Below are 20,980 nucleotides of genomic sequence, written 5' to 3' on the forward strand. Positions count from 1 at the left end.
CGAGTTGTCAAATGTGTAGTATGCTGATCTGCTGCTTCTTAAACACATACTTTTATCAGCAAGCGTTTGCTTCCACTCACATTATTATTGCCTATTATTGCTGCTATTACTGCTATTAATTTAAGTGCTTACATATCGACAGACACACATACATATTCTGGGCACAGCGGTTACAGTCACGCTATAATTTGCGCCACTGCCAGCGCTGCGTCCCTCTCTTGAGCGCTGTAGCTTTTGAAAAAAAAATATTTTTTTAAATTTGCTCGAACAATTTTACTTTTCCTCGCATGATTTGCTGTGTTTCAGGGTTGTTGTTACCACTTAGGGGCGGCATTTTACTCTGCTTCGGCATGTGAGCAGTAACAGAACATAACAACCATACATGTGTATATGTATACAGTACCCATTTATAGTACGCGAGTCTTATCAATGAAATTGTAACTCTTTAGCACATATAAACAATTGTGTGATATATATATAGATATATATGTGTATATGCATGTATGTATATAAATTTAGACCGGGTTCAGATAGAGCAACTTTAATTGCGGCACCTCGAGTTTAGGCAGCGATGAAAGGAGGGTTTACCCCCCAACACGTTTTGAGTTCTCGCTCATCTCAGTTCTCGAATGCAACAGCGCTTTTACTGTCGCGTGAACGAAACGCATACAATTTTGATAAATTTTTTTTATAAAATAGCATAACAACAAGTTGACCGCAGCGAGTTGCTCTCTCTGAACATGTTGAGCACCATCAAAGCGGCAATTGCTGATAATGAGCAACAAGAGTTTTCGTGCCTGTCACAATCATATGATAATTTATATTTGTATTTACTTTAATGTAAACTGTTGCCTCTCAGAGGTTATCAGGCTAGGGATGCTGCAAAAAACAAAAACACAATATATATAAAAATAAAAAATAAATACACGCTTACAAAAAGCTATAATTTGCATATAAAGCTCACTATGTGCGTAAATATATATATGTATGTAAATTTATATATGCTCTATTTTTAGCTAGCATCAGTTTTTGTACCCAACATCTAAATCACTCGGCGACTACTCCATAGTCTGTTCTCAACGATATTTCTGGAGCATTAAGAATCATACCAAATATGGCCCTAAATCTCTTGCTGCATATAGCACAGATGGAATAAGCCGCCAAGTATATGGCCGCGAAAACTGCATTCAGTCTCAGAAATTCAGGGTACTTAGATGACTCTGAGCTTGAGTACTCTGCAATGCTTGCACGCTTTGATGTTATTACGAAAAACTTGGATTAAAAGGTCGCTGAATATAGTCCTTTCTGCGGCAGGACTGCTGGAGAAAAAAGCTTTTCTACGGGTAGATCAACGCTTGCGGGGAGTATATTGTCGGAAAATTTTCATCAGCTCCAGTTATAGGCTTCCTGGCCACTGCAGAGTTTTTCAAGCGAAGGTGGCATCTTTAAAAGTTGCAATCCATATAATGCTACGGAGCGCAGCCTCCTTCAGAGGGGTGACTAACTACTCTGATAGTAGGGCAGCAACTGAGTTCCCTGACAGTGCACTCAAAACTAGTGAAAAGGCGTCTAGTCTCCTAATCTGTAGCTTCGAATTATTTAATGATTATACAAGTTTGGTTGCCTGGCCCCAGCGGTACGGTAGTACAGGAAACTGTAAGGCTAATTAACTGGCTGCGACAGACACTTTAGTCTCAATAACATGTAGAAGCTCCTTTGCTTCCAAATCAGCAATCGTTGGTAAACTAGCAGCAGCTGTGCAGTCGAAAGGTCGTTCCGGTTCTGGATGAACTCTTCGCTCTCAGCAAGGTTTACCTTTCAGTGGTTGTAGCAGTTCTGACGGTACACTGTCCGATCGGGATTTGTGCACGATCGAGTATTTTACGGAATGCCAGCAGCTTCTACTATTCGGAAGAAGATGTGATAGAATTATCTCGACTCTAATGCCCCGCTTCTGCCAGATCAAGGCTAAAACATTTCGGATGTCATACCTATAGCATTACAGGCATCAAAAACGGTTGTACGTAACAGTCTAAGTGTGATCCCTGCAATGAGGAGACATCACCAATTTTAATAATTAAAAAGTGTTTTTCGAAGAGCATATCTACCTGAAATATGATGAATCTGTTTAGTACTTCATTCCCTAATTGACCCCTTTAATATTTTCTAAAATGTATTGGAACATCCGGTTTAGCGCATGGACCAGTTGCGTACCATTTTAGAATAGTTGTAATGCTTGCATTTATCTAATGTATATGAAAGTATGTATTTATATGAATGATTACTTTTCCATGTTGCGACTTATAATTGACGTTATTACACTTGTTTTTACTTTAGTTGACTTCAACTTCAAACTTTTTATAGCTAGCTCATTATGAGATCAATCAATAATATGCTCGTAGATGGGGATATTACGTTCCAAAGTGGATTTTTAAGGAAATGCACTAAAGCTTCAGCTAATTTAGATAGGCGATAATTTATATATTGCAGCTATCATAAATTGATTCTTAGGGTATCCATTGTTCATTCAATGTCAGTAAGGGATTAAAGTTACTTGTATAAGATTTCTACTGTAAAAGAAGACACCTCCGACAGCTGTTAAAAAATATAGACTTTGGACTTTGTAAAGCTGCCTTTTAGCTCATTAAGAGAAGAAGCGACTATATACATGTATGTATGTATCCATGATACATGTGTATGGCAACTTTCATGTGTGGGTGTCTTGTTTTTATTCATATTTGCGCTTTCATGAGTTCCGTGAGCCGTATCAATATTTTATAAGCATACGTATTTATATGATAATTTAAAATATTTCATGATTATGAAAGAGAATATGATTTTTGGAAAAATAGTCACTTAATTCCAGTATAATTATTTATTTTCCCGAAAAATTACTTCAATTTCTTCACAACATTTCTTGTTGTGCAAACAAAGAATTTGAATTATAAGTAAAACTAGTTAAATTCCAGCAGCGACCACAGATTATTCAAGCACTTAGCAGCGTCATTTACCGTTTCTTTTGTTGATTTCGCTTCGTCGTCATGGTTTTTGCGCAACAATCCTGGCAGGTGAGCAGCCACGCTGCTTGAGCAAAATGTCCTCGAGCAACTGCTCAGGCGCTCGCCATTCACCGAAGAATGGACTGAAAGAAGCAAACAAACGATAACAACAAAGCGAACGAGAAACGAAATTCAAAACATTCACGTTGAAAAGCCGCAACGGCTGCGCTGCGTAGCGTGGGCCATTGAATGCGACAAAAGTGCCATCGGACGAGCAGACGCCGCGGGCAAAGCAGACGAATGCGTCGTTAAAAATCATTTATCACTTCCTGAGAATTCATGCGCGCCCATCGTTCACCGCAGCCGGCAACATCGAGGCAAGCACACAGATGAATCACTCGTACACACACACACGCATAATCACAAGCACACGTAAGTGCGCTTGAGGCGTTGCAAGCAGGTGTTTGTGGTGGCGCTCCGCGGCAAAACGTTGCAGCACTAAATCAAAGCCGGCAGACACAAGTACGCTTTTCCAATGCTTGCATTGCGTGGAAAAAAATAACTACGCCCGGCGGGCGGAGGGAGCTCGCGAATGGAGCAAATCTTGCAGAACGAGTAGGTGCAGCAGTCGGGCGCAAAAACGGTTGAAGCACGTAAACAAATATGTTTGAAAGTGTGGGCGGACGGACGACTGACGCGACCGACTATTATATGGCGAACATCCAAATAAGAATTAAATAAAAGTGTAAAAGCTTTAAGACCATTACGTGCGGAATACCCATTTCTTGTTGCATTTGTCAAGGCAATTACCTAATTTGACAAATACACTAACTTATAGGTAGTCTATCGAGTAAGACGCTGGAAAGAATCAAGTAGCAAAGGTATGGTAAAATATATTCGGCGACATTCAAAACTTGTATAGACGCCAGCAACCGCTCAATAAAGCGCAATGGAAACTCCTTCACCTATTTTTCTATTAAAGAAAAATAGAAATTTTCATGTTGAATTTTTTAGCTAATTATGACCTACTTACGTCTCAACTTTTTGGCGATTACCATTACCTAAAAACACACACRCACACATACATTTTTATGAAAAATTCTCAGAAGATTATTTTCCTTGAGGGCTAAATCCAACCACAGAGTATGGTGTGAAATTTAAACTATGCCAATTTACGTTGTTTGATAAGAGCAAACTTAATGAGATTTATGGAAATAATTCGAGGAGCGCCGAATTGCTGATTATGACACATACTGGAAGTACGGGGAATATTTGGTTGCGTAGTTAGATGTTGGCATACTTTTGGCAATTGGAAATTCCAATCGAAGCCAGGCTATGTCAAAGTCGTCGTATAAATCATACAGCTCATCGTTGCATCGAATGCGATATTTGCCGTGGCCAACGCGAAAAGCATCATAAATCTTTCGCAGAACCTCAATCTCGAAAGCTCGTAACGTCAAAGTAACTATTGCCAACCGGTGCTACTTTGAACTAAGTGAACAATTGAGAAGTGAAGTTCTCTCTCGCGTCGAACAAAACCTTACCCTTTAACTCACTGAATCTTCCCGTTCTGCATGGACAAAGACGGCCTATAGCTGAGCTTTAATCTCTCTTCGGCTTAAGTCTCTTTTAATTCGCATAAAAATCATAAGAAACTTCGGTACATAAAAGAGTTTATATAAGATCAGTTAGGCGACCAAGCGCAAAGTATTTATTATTTTCTACATGTATTACTAAATTTTTCAAAAATAAAACGCTTTAAATAACTATAAGACTTTTTGTTTTCACAATTAAATATGAACGAAAATATAGTTGAAAACTAGTTAATGATTCTGGTGGTTTCCGTTGCTGTTAGTCCCTCAGCACGTAGACGTTGCAACATTTGTCGATAGATGTCGGGCGTGAAGGGCAAGCATACACCGCGCTCTTGTATTTCACCTAGAAAAAGCGAAGACACATAAATATAAGGAAAGAGAAAAACCTCGCAAAAGTCTCTTGAACTAACCATCCAAAATCATCTTGGCTGTTATGGCCGCCGGCTTGCCCACAGTTTGTGCCATTGCTGAGTGTCCGCCAGGTTGTCCGTAAACGACAAAGTTAATGCCACGCTCCTCGCGTCGGCCATCCTGCCAACGTATGCCTACCTCGTGACGCAATATGACCAAATCACGTTCCTGCGGTTCTGAAATGACAATAAACATTTGTTGTAATGCATCTCCTATATAAATAAAGCCGTGGATTGTGCTCACCAAATGCCAAGCGCTTCGCTAAGTAGTGACTTAACGTGTCCAATGGTGTATTCAACTTTACCACCGGTGTGTCTTCCAATAGTCCCAGACTCTCAATTCCTTCAGCATCTCCGATACGTTCGGCCAACTTTTGCTTTAAATTCTCATAGAAGATACTCGAATCGGACATACCCAACATATTGATCACTAACTGGCGCCACGTTACATCCGGTCCATGTGGATGCAACATTGGATGCGGCTCAGGATCAATCAAACCGAGCAATTGCATCGGTTGCACGCACTGCGAAAAACCCTGGTAACGTATGGTGCCACGCAGCAGCGTATGCACATCTCTTCCCAGCCCATAGAGCTCAGCGTATTTTGTGGAATCCCGATTCGGAAATCCTTCCAGTGCAAAACCGGGCAAGAAATTGAGTCTTCGTGGATTTGACAACAAATCGCCGCCACCTAAAATCTCTACAATCTGCCCTTTGCTTAAATACTTCGCTGCTGACAGAGTGTTCAATAGCACACCACGTGGTGACCAAGAAAACTTATATCTCAGCGCATTGTCTGAGTGCTCAGGCGCCGGCAAACCACCACAGAAGCTCACAAAAGATTCAATGACGCCGCCCTTCTCTTTCACCTCATCAATGCATTCCATTGCAAGTAAATGATCAATACCTGGATCGAGACCGACTTCATTCATAATAGTGACTCCGTTGCGACGCGCTTCTTCATGCAGCTCTTTGATCTCATCATTCAAATAACTGGCTGTGACCATGTGTGTTTTTTCTGCCACACAACATTTAGCCACCATGCCGTGCAGACTGTAAGGGAGCAGGGAGATGACAACATCTGATTTGGAGCACAACTCCTGTAAATGATCAGTGTTTTCGGTGACATTAAGGTATACACTGTCCACTCCATTATATTTGCGTGCCAGGCCATCCGCTTCTTCTTTCAACGCAGAGCAGACGGTAATCGAGACATCATTTTCGCGCGCCAACCACTCGACTAGCGGCGCTGAGACCATACCTGCACCCAAAACAAGCGCCTTCTTAGACGCCTCGAAGCGACCTTCGATTTTGTGACGCGAACGGTAGCTACACGCGAAATCGGTAATTATTTCATGGTATAAATGATGCAGGACAATACTATTTATAATACCTGTTGGAGTCGCGCAGCTCCTGTATATACTGGAAGTTATCGGTCAGTCTTCCGTTGCTAGCAATGATCGCCTAAAAGTAAGAGAAAAAGCTAAATAGAGAAAATATGCTAACCGAAAACATATCTCTGACATCTTCAGGGTCCATCCTGAAAAAAATATTATGCAATGCTGAAAATAACGCATCCAGCTCTTATCAAATTCGAATAAGACTGCACGTTCAACGCAATCAGTCCAACCTCGGCGCAATGCACGTTCCCCGACTTTGTGCTCGTTATACGAGTTTCGTTATCTGTACTTTACCGCTATTTTTAGCTGCTCATATTGCATAGCTTATTTTACTGTATATATGTATGTTTGTAAATGGTAAATAATAATGTTATACAGCTAAATTATCGGGAACTTATGTACTTACCGATTTGATTGGATATGGGAAGTTTTCCTCCTCAAGCGGTTTTTTGGCATCACTCTTAATTATGTCGTGCACAAATGGACTAAGCAGCTCTCCGAAGTAATCCGTCGATTCACGTGGTAACTGTGTGGGCATATTGTCGATTGAACAGACTAAAACGCCAGGGCCCTTAAAGCTCTTCATGTCCTTATTACGATCTGCGTCGTACAAGCAGAAAGGCGTATCGATGGTAGTACACTCATTCATGAACTCAATGGAGCCGCCCGGGTCGGCCGAGATATCACAGATAGCCAACATGCGATGCGGCAGCGCTGGACTTCCTTTGCTGGTTGGCAACCAAGGCGTGTTCGCGGGTCGTAATAAATTTTTAGCATCCGGTATGCTTATCAATTTCGGACTACCTACCGCCCAGTAGATACCGTTTATGATCACTGAAGCATATGGTGCAATCTTCGAACTGAACGTCGATATATAACGCTCAGGGAATTCGTCATATTCACGGGCATCAAAGCCACCACCTTCACGTCGCTCCAAATGATCCGAGCGACTTACTTCACAGCCATATAACTTATTCTGACCTAAGCACATGCAAATTAGAAAGGTGATACATATTCCATAAGCATAACTAGTTAACTGTAATTGCTGACTACTCACTGCCATGTTCAGCCACCTTGCGTAACATTTCAGGTGGCACATACTCAATCGGCAACTCCTGGAATACCTCTTGCGCACCCTGCGACACATTGCCCGACCCAGTGAACACAACTGTCAACGGACCTATTGATTTAGGCATCATGCCTAACGAGATTTCATAGCCACAATCTCGTATTGCCTGTCGCGCCATCGACGAGTTCCGGTAATTATGCGCCGGTCCGATATGCATGAAGGGCGTGTGATGTCCTAGCGCCAAAAGACGTAAACCAACGCCGTGCAGTATGTTCACCATGCCCGCTACGCCAGCGTATTTGCCGAATGCCACTTGACGCGCGCCACGCTCGTCCACTATGCGTTCGTAATCAATCAGTCGGATATTCTGTGAAAGGCATCAAAATCAAAGTGACGGGTTGATTGTAATGTGATTAATAGGAATCTGTGCACCCATAGTGTGGATGTTGGCATAAGTACACATGTATGAGTATGACAAAGAAGGTCTGATTATCTAAACTGGATATGCGACGTATTGTACTCGTAGTTACGTAAATATAGAGTTCTTCAGCTCCAAATAACTTTTTACTTAGTTTTGCAAGTACATTATTAATTTAATTTCAAATCGTAAAAATTCATTAAAAGAAAATGGCATAATGTGATCTTTGACACACAGACATTAGCCTACTCAACAAATTTGTGGTCGGCTCAAGACGTTTTATCGATCTCCAAGGATCGATTCTATTACGGAAAAAAATTCCTCTATACCTATGATCCTGTATATAATAATTTTTTGGTACCAAAATGCACAGGCATTCTACGCTGTTCAAGTGAGATCCGTAATGGAATCGACCTAACTTAACCTATAGCCTATGCTCATACGAGTATAATTGATATTCTAAATGACCTTCGTAAATTTGGTATATTGCGTGAAATGTTGTAATTAGTACTTACCTTCTCTAAAACGGCATCCAGCAGTGGCATATTGGACTCCTGGGCTTTAATGGTATGCGAGAAGAAGCAATATGTCTTTCCTGGAATGAGCGAATCGATCGGCACTTGCTTCACACCAAATATCACGGAAGCCTCACTGATATCCTCTTGCACCGTTGCTCCAGCATGCAAATAAACCTTTGAAGTGAAAAACAAAAGCTCGTTATCAAATGGACTCAGTGAGAATTTTAAGTTTCAAAGGACTTAATGGGACGCTTTGTAAAAGTTTCAGAAAAAGATCTCGGTATTAATGAAGCATAATTTCCAAAAAAATTAAGAAAATTTCTTCTTAAGGAAAATTAGCAAGGATCTCTGAATGCATAGCTGTATACATTGAAGACTTTTGGAAGAGGGAGAAATAAAAATTGCTTACACTGTTGTACATATTCTTATAGTTAGTGGCGTTTCCATGAGAAGTACCTTTTATTATTATTTCTATATATCTTCAAAAGTGCTTCGAATAAATGAGACAGCAGTTGTCAGATTGGTTTTTGAGAAAGAAGAAGAGAGGAGTCGATATAAGCACCAATGAGCCCAGGCTACGACTTTATCGAAAATGAGTTCGATTGACCGTAAAATTAAGTTGTTCGAGTTAGCCTACACTTTGAAGATTCCGAAATGATGAAGTGGTCATATCGCTAATAAATATTAGGTTATGTGGAGGTTCTCTCAGAGTTTGCGTTGTTATATGTGAAAATAAAATGTGTAAATATTTTTGTATGTTTTTTATATTCATAAACGTCGTTAAAGTATGAATAAGTGGACAAGCAACTAGGACTATAACAAAAAATTCTGAACACGGTTATCGTGTCATACACAATAAAGTCACACCATAATAATTAATAACCTATTGTTGTTATTCTGTTGTCGTTTTTCCTCGTGAGCATTGAATTGGCCCCCTGTAGCGTTATATCTTATCGCTCGTGATATTCGTATCAGCTGTTTCGAGATCAGTAAGCAGATCAGTTGAGCGGGAAGTTTGTTTTTAATGAAATTAATAATTGTTGTATTTTTTTATTTCTGCTCTCATCGTATTTATTAAATAAGATCGTAAATTTAATTTTCACCAAATCTTGATGGAAATAACAAACGAACGCTTCGAGATCAAGTACTGATTAAAGGCTGATAAACGGGTTTAACGAAATCATTTCGATTAACTGGTAGGTGTGTATTTATACCATGTGCCTAGCTACTTGCACCGGAAAACTGAATTGGCTGAACGCTAACGATCCCATTTATCGACGCTAATCTCAAAATCGGGTCGCAATACTTTTTTTAAATTTATGTCGAATCATTAAAACGTCGATTTTCCATTGATAAGCATAATCATGATGCTTAGTATTTCATTTCTTTTTTTCTTTGTGTTTTTATTTCGCAGCTAAATTTATAGAACTGCTTAACGATAACTTAAAATAGAGCAATCTTTTTGTTTTCGATTTCTGCGCACTTGTTCACATTTATTCTTTTTGGTGATTTTTGGTGATTTTCAAAAGTTCTTTACTCACCTGCATGGGATAGGCACGACGATTCGAGGGCTGTACTATGACCTTAACGCCCTGCTTTACTAATTTTTGCACATGCGAGGGCCCGAATGGCGCTCGTCGCTCCCAAACGGATTGATCTTCCCGACGTATGGCAATAACTTTGCCGTGCTAAATAAAAAAGTAAATACAATTTATTAAAAAAGGAGATTCAGTTTGAATAGTGTTGCTGTAATGAGGTGAACCACCACTAAAGAAACTTTACGAGCTCTCAGCAAATGATACCGCGACCTCGTCAGCCCAGTTAGACTGACTTGAAGTTGGGCAAGAGAAGAAAACGAACTGTTTAGGCAGAAATGAAAATAAGTAAAATTGATTTAAACCGTGCAACATAAGTTTGCACTAAACTATAAAAAAAATTAAATTTTTTTATCAAAACGACCTCACGAAATTGTTAATGGATTAACATTAACCATATCTTCTCACTTAAAATATAAAATAACGGAGCAACACTTTTCATAAGTTTACATTCGAAGGAAAACGATATATTATAGCAGCATCTCATATTGATACAAAATTTGGTGTTTGGTTATAAAGTGGTTATATATTGGTCATGTATTGGTTATATCTGAGAGCAGAAGCTTGAAATTTTACGATATGATATATGCAATGTAATGTAGTGATGCGTTGCTTTACATTTCAGGTGACGATATAATCATTATTAAGCAGCGCTGAGCATAATTAATCAAAAACTTTCACTTTTGTATGAAACTAAAAAAAAAAGTAAAGTACGGGTAATCCTTTTTATTGACTTTCACACAGTTCTAAGCTTTGGAATCTGAAGATAATTTAATCTGAGGGCTAAAACCAGATAAGTACCGTTACACTTTCATATATTCCGTTAGTTCACTAATTAATTCAGCACAATATTTAATTTACAATTCTTGGATATATAGAGAACACGAATTTATATTTTGGATACATTATATATAAGTAGGTCAAAAGTAAACCCTCTATTCATTCTGGCATTTGCAAGAATTCCGTCAATGAACATCTCATGTTTTCACTCACATGACGCCATCTATTAAATGACTTTGTCGCTCCATCCTTCGCTGTTATCAAATTGCTTTTTGTTGCCGAGGCCGCTGCAACAGTCACTGATAGTGTGGCACGAGACTGCAGCAATCGCATCATCTTATTGCTTATGTCTAAAAACTAATATACTCGTTGCTAAATTGAATACTTCGTAAACTTTTAATCTGCCGCTTCGATTTATATACTACATATGGCCGTGTGCGTATATGTATACATAAAGTTATCAACAAAAGCGCTGAATTAATTTCACTTTTAAAATCGCAAGGCGCGCTTAATTTTCTCCTCGAGACACTGGCTTTCGATCCGCCTCCTTCGGGACTTTGAAACGTTCTAATCGCCACTGGAGTCGACGAGCCCCTATCAGCTACCCAGCAGCAGCGAAATTTCGTGCGAAATCGGAAATCTTTTATGTCCGAAAAATAAACACCATAAAATGGATTATTCATGTACATATCAGGGCATAGAATTGCTCTCCACACACTCCTTACTGATAAGGCGACCCGACCATACGTATCAATAAACGACAGACGTCCATGTACACCCATACTTATGTATATGAAGCATATGTATGTATGGTAAGTAATGTATTAAAGATTTATTAATCAATACAATCTCTTGTTAACATTAGAATCATGTTTCTCGAAAATTAAGAAAAAGTATTTTTTTAAAGATTAGGACAATTGAGAGATTCTGGCATTCCCATAAAAACCAAGGAATATACTTCACTTTACTTTTTATTTTTGTGTTAATCTGTTTTCCTTTCCCACTTTCATCGATACTCTTCAAAATTATTATTACTTTTATACCCTTAACAGGGTATATTAAGTTTGTCACGAAGTTTGTAACACCCAGAAGGAAGCGTCGGAGACCCTATAAAGTATACTATATAAATAATCAGTATGTCGAGCTGAGTCGATTTAACCATGTCCGTCTGTCTGTCTGTCCGTCCGTCTGTATATATACGAACTAGCTCCTCAGTTTTTAAGATATCGTTTTGAAATTTTTCAAACATCATTTTCTCTTCAAGAAGCTGCTCATTTGTCGGAACTGTCGAAATCGGACCACTATAACATATAGCGGCCATACAAACTGAACGATCGGAATCAAATGCTTGTATGGAAAACTTTCGCATTTGACGTGGTGTCTTCACGAAATTTCACATGGATTTCTGCTTAAGGCAAAAATTTAATCTCCGAAGAAATTGTTCAGATCAGATTACTATAGCATATAGCTTCCATACAATCTGAACGCATAGTTATTAATATGCTCCTGTGAAGGGTATATTAGGTTCGGTGCAGCCGAAGTTAACGTTTTTTCTTCTTTTAATTTCACTTCTAAATAAATTCTTTAATTAATTTCTTTGAAAATATATACATATGCAATTTCCGAAAGAAAACTGTAATTTTCCTGTTTAGTTTAGCCTTCAGGCACCTCTGTTTAGAATTAGCGAAGTTAACAACCCTTCCTTGAGAAGGTCAGTGACTCCATTGTTTACATATATCGAAGTCAACAACCATTCCTGATGTAAATGGCCCTTTTTTATGTTTAGCAAAGTCTACAATTCTTCTTTGACGAGTTCAGTGATCTAATAGTTTACATATAACGTAAGCCACAAACATTCCCTTCAACAACAACCCTTCCGGAAGTCAACAACCTGAAACCAATAACCCCATTTTAACATTTAGTGAATTTAGAAACACTCCTGAGGCCAGTGACCAAATTGTTTAAATTCACACTAACTTGTATGGAGGCCAAAGACCCTATTGCTTACATTTAGCGAGGACAACAAGCTGATCTTTGCAGTGTCAATGACCCCATTATTTATATACATATTAATGTCAATAACCCAATGATCTTTGAGAGGTCAATAACAGCATAGTTTGTAAATACGGATATTAAATTTATGAAGTTATACATAAACCTTAGCGATGAAATGGAGTCTTTGCCTTGGGGTTAAAGAACAGGAAAAAATCAGTCGAGGTCTCATCCGGGGTGCATTCTTACAGGAGAGCTTCCTTGACAAATTCAAATATTAAGCGATATGTCCAGAACGTTTTTAAAAAAAGAATATCAATTAACACGATCAATTTCAAACGAAGTCATTAAAAATTATTTTGTGGTTTTGTACGAAAACTGCGAAGTTTATGCACGTCTTTTAAAGATTAGGTCAACTTCTAAATATTTGGATTTATTTAATTACACTCGTCATAAGAATACATTCTTCCTTGATGGATCTAGTCGAAATCTTCATAATCTCTTTTTATTGTTATGGAATTTTCCATTCGAGAACCATTCGAAGCACACAAACACAAATTGCATTTTGGTTGTAGCAGAAGAAATCAGCTTCTGTTCTCATTTACCACGACTCGAACGACTAATAGTGGCATTTCATTAATGAAAAGCAATTGTGTTTTTGTAAAAACGTCAACACATGCTGATACTCCGCTTTGTGAGTGATAAGAGGAACGTGATTAACGCATAGTTCGTGATAAGCCTAAGCCATTTGTGTTTTTGTTTTTATAGCGGCTCAAGAAACAGAAAAGAGAGAACATTTGAGGGAGCATTAAAGGCAGTGTTTTGAACCAAGCGATCATTCCCGAAAAGATATAGGGTGCTAATATAAGCAATTTCAGTTTCCTCGGCCATCAAGCCTGAAGGGAATAACGATATCTCCTAATTGCGTTGTGCATTAGACCGCGTCAAAAGCTTTTAAGATAGTATTATCCACTTGCAAGGTGTTTTTTGGTTTAAGGCACTAGTTTTACATATGTGCGCTTGGTACTCAAAATGCGGTACCACTTTGTCGAACAGAAGTAAGTAGTTAATTGTCATCGAAACTATCAAACAGGAGGCCCAGGAAATGTGTTGTTCGAATGTGATTACTCCACAAATAGAGAGGTGTGAAATGAGTGAAATTCATTGGATATGCAAAGATGTGCTTAGTGTTATTTTTACATATGGCTCTAGCAACTCCGACTTCCAGTCATAGACCAAGTATCCTCTGGATAGCCAGAAACCGTTTGAAGGCAAGCTGAAGTGAGAAGAAATATCATTCCCTAGGGTTGTGCGCTGAGTTTGGAACCCGCCATGTAAAAAAAACGCCCCAATGAAAAAATGGAAAACAGCCGCGGATGAGAGACGTCACTTTTGATAACGACCACTGCAAATGTATTAAGGATTACGCTTTAAGGGCATACACTTAGAATGTCCGCTTCCTTAATTGGGAAGATGCCGATGCCCAGCTAGTTGATGTCCTTGTCGCATTTACTATAGTACAGAGAAAGTCTTGCCACAATCCGTTCTTCAACACATCGCTAATGAAAGAGAGGGACGATAATACCAGAGATGTCTTCTATGAGCGCCATATGGCCAAAAAAGGTATCGGCCAATAAATTCAGACTCCAAAATTGATCATCCCCGAATGGGTAGAGGCGGATCAACATTGCCAGAGTACAAAATATGATTATATGTAGTACCAGGGGTTTGACTCCAAATACGACATTGACCGGGATTCACAGTGATTGGCGTTTAGTGCGTATCTCAAGTTAGTTGCATGTATAGTCCGAAGTGAACTGTTCTCTGTCGCCAACGTAATCAAGGAATAATCTCTCGATGCTTCTAGAAGGTGGTTCCCATTCAAGCATCCAAGCAGACACGTTTCGTAGCTTTCTTCTTCCAATAAAATAAAAGATGAAATCACGGAACTCATTACAAATTAGAATTTCTACTAAATTTATTAATTTTCAAGTTTTCTCACATTAGCTGATTGAAATATTGGATTTGTAGTGTATTCGAAAAGAGGGAAATCCAATCAGATTCTGAGACACCACTCAAAATAAGATTTGGTTTGCACTCTTGACTACTTAGAGAAGAGACATCCAAAGGCATCCTTATCGCATGGAGAGCAGTGGTCTGAAACGTAAGACACTTGTTTTTCCGAGTTCTACTACATCCCGGAGACCATATCGATAGTGCGTAATTAATGATCGATGGGACTAAGTTTCCACGACAGGTTAGTCAAGTTTTTTCAACCGAAGCTTTTTTCTCTTGCATATCCGTCAGGAATTAAGATTCAAGAGGGGCATATGAGATTCAATGAACGTCGAATAACTATTTCACAATTTTATATTCTTTAAATTAATAGATTTTTTTGTTTTATTTTGTAATAATCAGAATGGTTTCTTATACCATAAATATACTTCTTTTTTATTTATAAATGTGTATCTATGTAAGTATGTTTGTTACTTAAAAGCTATAAACAAATAATAAACGCCAACAGACGCCAACAATAGCAAAAATCAGTTAATGTTTACTAAAACGGTATCTTGATAGTTGATGCCGTATGTGCAGCTAAATAAGTATGCAACGTCATAAGCTACAGATTTCAATAGTTTCGATATATTTTAGCAGAATTCTTTCTCAATGGTTTATCTATTAATCACACTAAACAACCATTGCTCAAATCAGCGTTTAGCGGCATGTAACTGGTTTTTCCAATACTATTCTAACATTAAAATGCTTAAAAAATTATAATAGATAGATAGAGAAAAACAGTAAGCTTTCTTTAGAAACAGTGAATAATTACATTTCACATGCATGTGAGCATATTTGTATTAACATGCCGCGTCCAAAATGTTTCGAATTTAATATAAAGGCGAAAGTTTCCATACATTCGTATTGGCGCATATAAACGACGGTGGTGTTAACGTTATCGGAAGATAAACAAACATTGGTTAGATTAATACAAATATTTTAAAAATACATATAGGAAACTGCCCATAAATTTTCAATCTAAAGCAATTCAATTTCTGACTCCCTTCAAAGTGTCGGCGTTTCGGGCAGCAATGAAGTGAAAAACGTCACCACAAAAGTGCGCAGAACAGAGATCACAGATGCGGTATTATCGTTATTTTCAGTGGCTTCAGCTGCCGCTGTCGCTGTACTTTCCGCGCCCGCCGCGTCGCTGGCAGTTGGTTGACTGTCGGCAGCAGCATCGGCGGCAGCGCCGTCGTTTTCGGGATTGCGCCGTTCGTCGGCCTGTGCAGCTTGCTGCACTTGTCGTACACCGCGTCGGATTTGGTCCGCTTCCGCCGCATTGTTGTTGCGATTGATGTTATTGTTGTTGCGCTCATTACGCAGGCGCAACACACCGATGTGGTAGCTACAAAACATTAGAGACAAATCAAAGATTAATGTAATTATAAAATAAATAAATATAAGCGAAAATACATTCTATTTCATGTTAAATATTTGACTTACAGATAAATACCACCAGCAATAATGACAACCGCAAGACAGCGCAGTGGAGATGCGTTAAAGTACAGAATTGTCAGAAAGATGGCGAGACGTGTAATCGCAAAGAAACTGTCCAACCAATCGCGATTCTCTTGCTCCTCCTGCACTATATTGGGAAAACGTGGCGCGACTGCTTGTTGTCGTTCTGGTTGTGCCTGCGCCTGTGGTGGTTGCTCGCCGACAGCCGCCTCCGCAGCTGTGTTGGTCTCCGCAGCGGGCACAGCCTGCGCCAGTGGCTGCACGCGGCCTTGTTGCGACAACAAGGATGCCGCCGATATCACAGGATTGTTAGCGCCGGCTGCAGCCACACCCGCCGCTGTGGTTGGCGCTATAAAAGGCAACTGTTGTTGAAAAGGATTGAATCCCAATGGACTTACACCGATTGCCGGCAAATTGGCGGCTGTGGCCGTTGCTACATTAGGCATAGAAAAATTGGCGATTCCAGTTGACGGTGAGGTAGCCCTGTAATTATTGGTAATTATTGATGTTTTAATAATATAGTTTTGTATATATTTGACTCACATTCGTGTGTACTGTTCCATATATTGCGAGTAGACTTGCTGCATCCATTGGTACATAGCAGCTTGCTGTGTGGCCATAGCTTGAATATTGAACTGTCCAGGCATCGGAAATGGTAACACATTGCGAGGGTTGTTAGGATCATATGTAGGACACGGTGGATTTTGTAATTGTTGGTTGAATTGTGGAAACAAAAAGTTCTGCTGCTGCTGCTGGTATTGTTGATAGTAATGCTGTTGAGCATTGTATTGAGGTGCAGCGTTAGCAGAATCAGCACCAGTGACATGACGCTGTCGCAGCCCGTCCCCGGTATTACCACTGTGACTCATGTTAGCGGAGGAGGAGGATACGCCAACTTTCGACTTCTGTTTGAAATTGGTATTTAGTGAGTTTTTCGGTGTGTACACTAAATGTATTATGTGATTGTGTGTATAAACGTCTTTATAGCTCCGTATAACATCCTTCAACAACAAGTTATCATTCAACAGCTGACCTGAATATATTAGCTTCTGCTCGTCAACGGGCTGTAATGGAAGAAGCAAGTGGTATCAATTAACACCTTTAGGCATAAACTACGTTAAGTACAGAGAATACATATAAACATATAATTTAGTTCAAAATGAGGCCTAACTCAAAGCAGTTTCAATACTTCTATAATACGCAAAAGATGCATTATTTCCTCAGTTGCTGTGAGACTTTCTTTGAGTATATTTGCAGCTGATACATACACGAGTGTAAGTGGATGTGAGAGAAGAGTGACGTGTCCATTACATTTTCCACGTTAAGTGGCTCAACTAGAGTTGGATTTGTGTACTCGCATAGTTTTTCATGTGTATACTTGAATTAATTTTATTGTTTTGGGAAAAGCGTGTAAAACGTTATTTGTTTTGTTGGAGCGAAATTTATGCATGGTAGATTGCATCCGATGCAATTAACGAGAACGTGTAAAATATAACATGGACATTGGCATTTTAAGACTTGGACCTTGTAACTTTTTACATAACTAAGCTTTATTCAATACAAATAAGTATGTATGTATTAGCACAATGCAAAAATAAAAAATTATATGAGTTTTACAAATTTACACCCACTAAAACTTTGAATCCCAATTGAATATTATTGAAGGATATTTTTAGCAAAAGCGTATTTGTAACGGAAGTTTTAGATGTAAGTTCTTAACAACGTTTATAGGACGAAATTTTTGTATGTACACGTGGCACTATTTAATATGATTAATTAATTTCACCTCATTACGTCGATGTTTTAAATATTATTGTTTCTGATAAGACGGCTATTATACATATATAATAAGGCCTAACTTTGTCAGCGAGCAATTTTACGAGCAACCGCTTCTACGGCACACACTAAAATAAATACAATAAGATTTGCAAGCAATCAAGAATATTCTGGGAGTGCTATTCATTTGAAGGTTCTAATCAACTGCTATAAAATACACACAACAAAATATAAAAACAGTAAAAATACCGTATAATCAACGAAAAACGAACTGGAACTTAAAACCTTCGGTCTGCGACCGATCGAGATGTTTGCAAAGCGTTGCCTCTAAAAATGTAGGTTTATATACACAAGTCAATACATGCATGCATAAACAGAAATGTACTTAGGTAGGCAATTGTTGAGTACACATACGGAAAGCTCACTGGAACATTGATAAGATAAACGATCGCCACACAAAAATTAGCGAAGCAAAATAACAAAATCCAGAATTGTGCGTGCGTTTACTTTGTTTGTAAATAGAAAAATTTTATTCTGGTAATTATGCAACGTCGACAATTTATGGTGTTGTTAAAATATACATGCATATATTATAACACATTTTCGTATAAATTGTTTATCAACTTCCATAATGCTAAAATAAACAACAAGCCGTTTAGAGACACGCCAATGAACTTAATTGTTAGCATCGTCCCATTTTATGCTCATAATGTTGTTTCAAAATATGCCTCTGTGCAATTATCATTATACAGTTATAATTAAGACTCTCATCAAATCATTATACAATAGCAACAACTGAAAAATATTTGCACCGTCACCTTTATAACACGTAAAGCTCGTTTTAAAAACAGCTATAGAACAAAATGTGATAATATGATACTATACAGAAGTATCAAAAAAACACGTACGCCTTATACGATCAAAACAGTGCGCAAAGATGAGCAATGTGTGTTTATAATGTATGCAACAGCATTCGCAAAATTGGATTCTGATAAGAAAAACATGTATAGATAACCAGTTGGTTATCATATGAAATTGGATACTATGGAATTTCATGTTGTTATAGTTGATGTAAGTAAGCAAGCACTCACCGGTTTATTCGGATACACCATTTCCAAATGTGTTTTCAATCGCTTCACCGTCCATAGCAAGTCAATATCGAGGATCTGATCTTCATACTGTTGGTTTGAGGCTTTAATTAGTAGTTTCACACTTGTTGCTTTTGCAGTTGTTGTTGTTGGAATAGACGCTGACGCAACACTTCCAGCTGAGTTCATTGTTGATGCAGTTTTTGTAGTCGCTGCAGCACTGGCACTATCAGCAACCGCGGCGGCTGAAGACGTTGTGGACGAACTAGTCGCTGCAGTTGTTTCGTTCATTCTCCAAATTTGCAATCACAATCAATTTAACTTTAATATAATTGAAGATCGCGTCAAATATAAAAACTCAAGTCAAATGGAATCTGTGAGCTTTTTTCAATTGTTTGCTTGTTTTGTTTTGTTTCCACCCCAATATGAATAAACTTTCCCAAAGAAATTCAGTTTTCTCTCTACACAACGCTTTTTGCAAATATTTAGCAACTGCTTCAGTTGAATAATCTTGGGTTACTGATGTTTATAAGCGACTCTCATCTATTTTTAGTATTGAAATTATTTAATTTTTCTGCTACACACTTCACACATGTGTCCCACCTTACTCTGTTGCCTCCTTCCGCAGTTTCTAAATAGCAATTTTTTCTCTTCTTGCTTTCGTATGCGTATTGAAATTTCAATTGCTCGGCTTCACTTCACTTTGCTTATTCTTCACTATTGCGCATTCTATTTTCGAATATTATATGTTGCACAAATTCTGATAGCAATATTTAGTTAACTTAAAAATTTTGTCAGATTTTCCACAAAATTGTTAGCGAACCACAAAGAGAATTCGATTTTCACACAATTTCTTCGCTTATGGCAGTTTAGCTTCGTCTACTTGTTTTATTTGTTTCTACTTGATTCACTCTTCGTTTCAATTGGCCCGGCCGCGGCGTAAAATTAAAAAGAGGCAACACTGATTTAATGATAAAATTTCAGAAAAGGTTTTTCTAAAGTAAAAATGTTTCTAGAATTGTTTTAGGGTGGTCTTTTATAAATTAGCAAGAAAAATATCCAATAAAATATTTATTCTTATATTATAATATTTATTAATGAGTTAAATGTGAAAAATAAATTACCCAAACCCCCCGGAAAAAATCGGGCTTTTTTCCCTTTTGACTTCCTTTTGCAATTTATTTCTTCTCTTATTTCAATTTCCTTATGTTTGCACTTCTCAAACACACACAATTATCTTTGCATTCACACATTTGGTGATTTCTGATTGGTGGTTGGTTGATAAACGCTATATGTATTGGAATCAAATATTATGAATGCAACACCCTACCGTCGCTGCCAATAAGAGATTCTTCGAACGTATAAGAAATGTACGTCATGTGATTAATATATATAAATAAGACTAGGTTAATGTAAAATAAACATTTTATGGGTCATGCGATAGAAGCCTCATACTTACTTGAAAAGACTATAAACTTTTCCTAAAATATGGTCAATTGTGTTGTGGTTGAACCTTTTTTTGCAGTAAGTATACCTGTTTCTTCTTGTGAATAGGAACCGCAAATCTAATTCGATTACTTTTTTATTGGCTGTTACAATAAATAGGTGGCAACTCTAGGGGGAAACTAAAATTTGTAATTTGCGTTTCCTTACCTAAAAAGAAGGAAGTGGCTTAACTGGAAAACCTGCTTGGAAAGTAAATATCAAACTTGAAATATGTCCGAAAGTTATTTTATTTTAAACCATTGTGTAGTGTTCAGCTTCACCGAATTGAGTTTTGTGTTTGTCCCTGGAACAACCTGAGGTTTATTTAAATATTTC

At 38.2% G+C, this 20,980-nt stretch overlaps 2 protein-coding genes across 2 annotated transcripts; both read right to left on the reverse strand.

Moving 5' to 3' along the window:
* Positions 1-4,725: 4,725 nt before the first annotated feature.
* LOC108971429 (alpha-aminoadipic semialdehyde synthase, mitochondrial) lies at positions 4,726-11,333 on the reverse strand. The gene is made up of 9 exons (XM_018937492.1): positions 10,998-11,333; positions 9,951-10,097; positions 8,407-8,583; positions 7,462-7,840; positions 6,811-7,385; positions 6,398-6,468; positions 5,249-6,333; positions 5,005-5,181; positions 4,726-4,937 (listed from the first exon to the last, which is right to left on the reverse strand). Exons 1-9 carry the CDS (start codon positions 11,118-11,120, stop codon positions 4,819-4,821), a joined length of 2,853 nt encoding a protein of 950 aa, XP_018793037.1. The 5' UTR covers positions 11,121-11,333; the 3' UTR covers positions 4,726-4,818.
* Positions 11,334-15,392: 4,059 nt separating this feature from the next.
* On the reverse strand, positions 15,393-20,044 carry LOC108971882 (homocysteine-responsive endoplasmic reticulum-resident ubiquitin-like domain member 2 protein). The gene is made up of 5 exons (XM_018938211.1): positions 19,763-20,044; positions 19,163-19,702; positions 16,839-17,359; positions 16,281-16,778; positions 15,393-16,182 (listed from the first exon to the last, which is right to left on the reverse strand). The coding sequence occupies exons 2-5, from the start codon at positions 19,448-19,450 to the stop codon at positions 15,840-15,842; spliced, it is 1,650 nt and encodes a 549-aa protein (XP_018793756.1). The 5' UTR covers positions 19,451-19,702; positions 19,763-20,044; the 3' UTR covers positions 15,393-15,839.
* Between the last annotated feature and the right edge of the window lie 936 nt (positions 20,045-20,980).

Source organism: Bactrocera latifrons, unplaced genomic scaffold, assembly GCF_001853355.1.
Source record: "Bactrocera latifrons isolate USDA-ARS-PBARC rearing strain unplaced genomic scaffold, ASM185335v1 scaffold_109, whole genome shotgun sequence".
In the NCBI taxonomy this organism is placed as follows: Eukaryota; Metazoa; Arthropoda; class Insecta; order Diptera; family Tephritidae; genus Bactrocera; species Bactrocera latifrons.

Coding starts and splice junctions, on each gene's coding strand:
- LOC108971429 (XM_018937492.1), bottom strand. CDS start 11,120: ATGATGCGATTGCTGCAGTCTCGTGCCACACTATCAGTGACTGTTGCA. Junction 7,386..7,461: donor CAAGGTGGCTGAACATGGCA/GTGAGTAGTCAG, acceptor GCATGTGCTTAG/GTCAGAATAAGTTATATGGC. Junction 6,334..6,397: donor GAGCTGCGCGACTCCAACAG/GTATTATAAATA, acceptor TTTCGCGTGTAG/CTACCGTTCGCGTCACAAAA.
- LOC108971882 (XM_018938211.1), bottom strand. CDS start 19,450: ATGAACGAAACAACTGCAGCGACTAGTTCGTCCACAACGTCTTCAGCC. Junction 16,779..16,838: donor ATGGAACAGTACACACGAAT/GTGAGTCAAATA, acceptor CAATAATTACAG/GGCTACCTCACCGTCAACTG. Junction 16,183..16,280: donor ATTGCTGGTGGTATTTATCT/GTAAGTCAAATA, acceptor AATGTTTTGTAG/CTACCACATCGGTGTGTTGC.